The sequence below is a fragment of the Manihot esculenta genome, chromosome 1 (genome assembly GCF_001659605.2).
Source record: "Manihot esculenta cultivar AM560-2 chromosome 1, M.esculenta_v8, whole genome shotgun sequence".
NCBI lineage: Eukaryota > Viridiplantae > Streptophyta > Magnoliopsida > Malpighiales > Euphorbiaceae > Manihot > Manihot esculenta.
The window spans coordinates 33,547,653-33,552,875 of NC_035161.2; the positions used below are offsets into that span (position 1 = coordinate 33,547,653).

The 5,223-nt window shown below is 36.8% G+C and overlaps 1 protein-coding gene across 1 annotated transcript; it reads right to left on the reverse strand.

Moving 5' to 3' along the window:
* Positions 1–2,364: 2,364 nt before the first annotated feature.
* Positions 2,365–5,223, reverse strand: LOC110601842 (AAA-ATPase At3g50940). Its single transcript, XM_021739196.2, has 3 exons — positions 4,094–5,223; positions 3,582–3,923; positions 2,365–3,213 (listed from the first exon to the last, which is right to left on the reverse strand). Exons 1-3 carry the CDS (start codon positions 5,018–5,020, stop codon positions 2,620–2,622), a joined length of 1,863 nt encoding a protein of 620 aa, XP_021594888.1. The 5' UTR covers positions 5,021–5,223; the 3' UTR covers positions 2,365–2,619.

The following is a 5,223-nucleotide window of genomic DNA, read 5'->3' on the forward strand; positions in this document are numbered from 1 at the left end:
GCAGCCAGCCAGGAACTAGAAATCTCTCCCCTGTAAAACAACTTCCCCAGAATATCTGTCGCCTAGTTAGCTGATCTATTACCAAATAACAAGTGAAACAAGGAACTAACACATGAGCCCGTAATTCCCAAGCAATCTCAACTGGTTCTGCAGGAAGGGAACTGTATTTCCAGCACCGCCTTGGATGCTTTCATCTTAATTGCTAAACGGCACGCCTGCAGGACACCCAACGCTTCCGCCGCTAATGAAGAGGCAGCAAAAGCATTCTTCACAAGCCCATCAATAAGATCAACATGCTTGGTTACAAGCAGTAACTATGAAATTTATAGTCTATTAGGAGGGTTAGGATTAATAGTAAATCTGAAAAACTAAAATAACTAATAATCTAAGAAATAATAATAATAAGTATATATGTTATATTACAATTATTGAATGAAAATTTTAAATTAAAAATTATTTTATTCCTTTTGTTTTCTTTCACCATAAAAATATATATAGTTCATCTCAAATTATAGTTTGTTTTGTTTTTAAGATAATTTAATTATTATCTTCTTAATATAATCTATTTAATATATACTAAAAAGTAAATTTTATTAGTTTCAATAATAATTTAATAATTGAGGATTATTAATGTAGAATATATTATGAAAGACAAATATAAAATTGATTACTTTTTTTTATTAGTTTCAATAACAAAATTGATTACTTTAACTGTTATTAAATATAAATTTTTTAGTATGTACCAAAATAATTATAATTCTATTGTGACTAAAGTGTATTTTTACCTATTATAGTAATATTGTAACGTTCACACTGACATTAATGTTTGAATATTCTAAAAGCACAGCAGACTGCTCTTTCCCATTTCCCATCATATAGTGAAAACTTTTAATGTTTGAATATTCTAAAAGCCTAGTAGACTTGATCTTTCCCACATAGTGAAACTTTTATTTCTAATTCTACATTGATGACGGATGGCACTCTAGTACTCAAGCCGTGATCGAACTCTTGTAGAAAAGTATGGTCTAAAATTCATTAAAATCTTACACGTTTACGGGTTTATCATCACGCAATCCAAATTACGTTTGTACAGAGTATGGTTCGGTTTTATTAAAGAAGAATCCAACCCCTAATATGATGAGAAATAAGCTCAATTATACTACAGTTTTATTAGTATAAGTGACGAATGTAAATTAAATGGTCGTTTGACAATGGCGAAAAGACAGGTATGTTCATACGTACGACTCTATATGGCAATTATGCGTCACAGAAAATAAGAGAAAAAAATAATATAAAAAGGCGTGAACCATTAAAATTAAAGGAAAAATTACTTTTTAGTCCCTCAGGTTTAACGTAATTAACACTTCTGTCCCTCTATTTTGGCGACCCAACACTTAAGTCCCTCACTTTCTCTTCCATCCAAATTCGCAGTCCTTCCGTCCAAAATAGCCGTTTGGGACACGTGAATTGACAAAATTAACACTCATTAAACCCAAACCCAAATACCCCTTCTTCTTCTTCTCCTTCTTCTTCTCCTTCTTCTTCCTACCATTTTCTACAACTTCTTCTTTTCTTCTTCTTTCTCCTTCTTCTTCTTCTTCTTCTTTTTCTTTCTTCTTCTTCTTCTTCTTCTTCTTTCTTCTTCTTCTTCTTCTTCTTTCTTCTTCTTCTTCTTCTTCTTCTTCCTACCCTCTTTTCTGCAACTTCTTATTCTTCTTCTTCTTCTTCTTCTTCTTTCTCCTTCTTCTTCTTCTTCTTCTTCTTCTTCAACCGAAGAAAGCATGAAAGAGAAAAAAAAAAAGGAATTTCACATTAAGAGAAGGGTATTTCTGGAAAAAATTATCACCTCTCACTTTTGACTCTTTGACCAAACGGTTTAAATGGACGAAAAGATTACGAATTTGGACGGAAGAGAAAGTGAGGGACTTAAGTGTTGGGTCGCCAAAATAGAGGGACAGAAGTGTTAATTACGTTAAACCTGAGGGACTAAGAAGTAATTTTCCCAAAATTAAATTCACTCACACACAAATTAAAACTATCTTTTTCTGAAATCTCTGTTTATCATACATCATCCTTTACAGTAGAATCACATAAATCTTGTTTATATTGTTTTATGTTTTCTATATTATGCTTATGTGAGTGCTTTCTTGGATGTTTTTAACAACTATAACTAAATGCTTTGAAATTTGCAGTGTGGTTGTTTAATGAGTGCTTGGAAGAGGGGAAATTCTTGCCTCAATGTGGATTTGTCGTATTAAAATGTCCAATATTTATTATATGTAGATGCTTGTTAAAATGGGTTATGGGTGTTTTGGTGAATAAAAACAAGTGCAGTGCCGATTGTCAACAGAGTAAACATGAAACTATTCAAGAATCCAGTTGCAGTTACTTGCGCATTTTCTTTTGAGTACCAAATGGCCCCATTACTCTTGAAAAGGCTAACAGCCAAATCCAGTATACATGTTTCCATGGGTCCTTTTGTGATGGGCAATCTTTATTAAATGGACCGAGAGAAAAGGTAATCCCAGCCTACCCAGAAGAATGAGAAGGCGTCGAGTCAAAGCAAGGCAGCCCATCAACCAATGGGTCGTGGAAAAAATAAAAAAAAGAAAAGGAAATTCAATTTGGCATTAATGTCCCTGCATTGCAGGCTTTAGGTTTTCTGTCCTCCACTATGCCTTGCATATTGTCACTCTTGACTTCCTTCAGTGTGGCACATTGTTCAGCTAGTGGCATAGCCTGGATAATCTTTTCCAACCTCTGATGAACCCACCCAACGTCCAGTTGCGCAGATTCTAGATCGCGTATGCTGCTCAACATGGACTTGATTTGAAATTCTGATAGATCTTTTATCTCTGTTGTTTGTAATGTTTGCACGATGCCACAGACAATTTCCAAGAAGGATGAACGGCATTGGAGAGAGTGGAAGGAGCAATTGGCAGCAATGTCTCCATGCTTTGAGAGAATAGCTTCTAGGATAGGCTCAAATTCCTCCTTCACTGTATACTCTTTTTCCTTCAATGGAGTAGACTGAGCTGCATGAGATTTAACATCCTTTTTGTCTTGGAAGGTGTTATCACCAGAATCAGTGATCTTACAGGACTTCTGAAGTTGGTGCTCGTCCATCTGGCTAAGGCTGTTACTGTCAAGCTCTGAGTTATTCTCATGTCCTTCCAATCCCAATGGAGAAGATGCGGATTTTGATTCTGATTTCTGGTGTAGACAATTCAGGCAGCAAAACGAAATTTAAAGTCAACAAATAACATTGGGCATGGAACTATGCAATCCGCAAGATGCTTTGCAGTGCACATACAAGGACTGCAGAGCAGAATATGCTGAAGCTTGGGGTGAAGGTATGCTATTAATCAATCAATCTTACACTTCAGAAAACCGAGATTTCTTATGATTTTGAGATGCTACCATTTCATAAACTAAGTCATATGCGTCAATTTCTATCACGGAGATAACAGATGAATCTAATTCTACAAGCAAAAGGAGCAGACAGAAACTTAATCATGTCAAATCAGCAGCGAAATCAATTGCAAATGGTATAACTAAATATGAAAAACATAAAAAGATACCTTGATTTCCAAAAATTTAATGAGCCCTTTTAGAGAAGTTGTAGGATCTTTAGTCTTCATCAGTTCGCCTGCGACATCAGCAGGGCTAACTTGAACTTCTTTAATGAGCTTATCAACACAATTAAAGAGATCATGCTCCCATATATCCAAGTAATTGGCTGCTAGCTGCTTGAAGGTGGAGAATGTGCAGTAGGATAGGTATATGTGCATATCCATACGACCTGCTCTCAGCAAGGCCGGATCAATGCGATCTTTGTAGTTGGTAGTGAAAACTATGACCCTTTCATCTCCACAGCAAGAAAGTAGGCCATCAATGGCATTCAGAAGGCCAGAGAGCGTTACCTTTACACAACAACAAACACAGCTTTAGGCCTTAGCCAGAAAATAAGGAAGAGAATAAAACAGAGTAAATATTTCTGCAAATAGAACTTGTAACAATCTTCTAGGATTTAGATTAGTACTGGCAACAGTCTTAGCAAATTAAGAGGCAATCAAGTAGATAGATATAGAACCTGAGGCCGAGGAATTTGATTATTATGATCTGGTTGATGATCTCCTGCTTGACGGTTTTGTAGCATGATGGAGCAGTCGATATCCTCCAGCACAAGAATTGAACGATTGGACATATGAAGCAACAAATGCTCAAGAGAAGAATCAGAGTTAACAGCAGATAAATTCAAGTTGTAAATATCAAAGTTAAGAAAATTGGCCATGGCAGCTATCAAGCTTGATTTCCCAGTTCCTGGAGGACCATACAATAAGTAACCTCGCTTCCATACCTTACCAATCTTCTTATAATACTCCTTGCCTCGAATGAAGGTATTAAGATCTTCAACCACCTTCTGCTTGAGGTCTCCGTCCATGGCTAGTGTTTCAAATGTCATGGGATGATCCAGGTTGATCCCTTTAGAGCTCCAGCCATCTCTCCCTCCACGAGTAGTGAAAAACTTCACCACCCTATTTTGATCCTTAATTCTCTTAGCCATTTCAAGAATGTAAGGCAGATACTTATTCTTGACCATATCAGTGTATCGCTTGTGAAACCGAAGCTCATACCATCTCAACTCATAGTGAAGCGTGGAGTTGAAATCAGTATAGTATCCCCACTTCATGGGAACACCATGAAACACATCAACGATCTCTGAGTTTCTGTCTAGACCATAAGTTAAAATCTTCATGCTCTCGTTCTTCCCGACAGTGAGACGTCGAGGACCAGAAGCAGAGGAAGTACAAAAAGCATTACTTCCAAGATATGTAACTAAAGCATTGAAGAGATGGTTTGTTGATCCTTCATGTGATTCTTTAACAACTACAGTAAGCTCCGACGAGAAACGGCGACTGAATTCCCACAAGTAACTGCGGAGTTCTTGAGGAACGAACTCATTGAATGAACTACGAATAATCGCTATTGAAGCTAGCACAGATAAGCTTGCTCCCATAGCTCTTGATCTTGATCTTGATCTTGATCTTCTCCACTAGGCAAATTTCTAGTCCAAGTATGGAACATGGTTGGAGGACGCAAATGCCAAAATAGATAATGAAGTAAAAGGAGTGGTGTATTTCCAAGTACTTTCGGCTCCGCACAGAGTTGAAAAGGAAAGCTCGAGTGGACTGGTGCATAGATTTCGAGGGGAGTACTGGA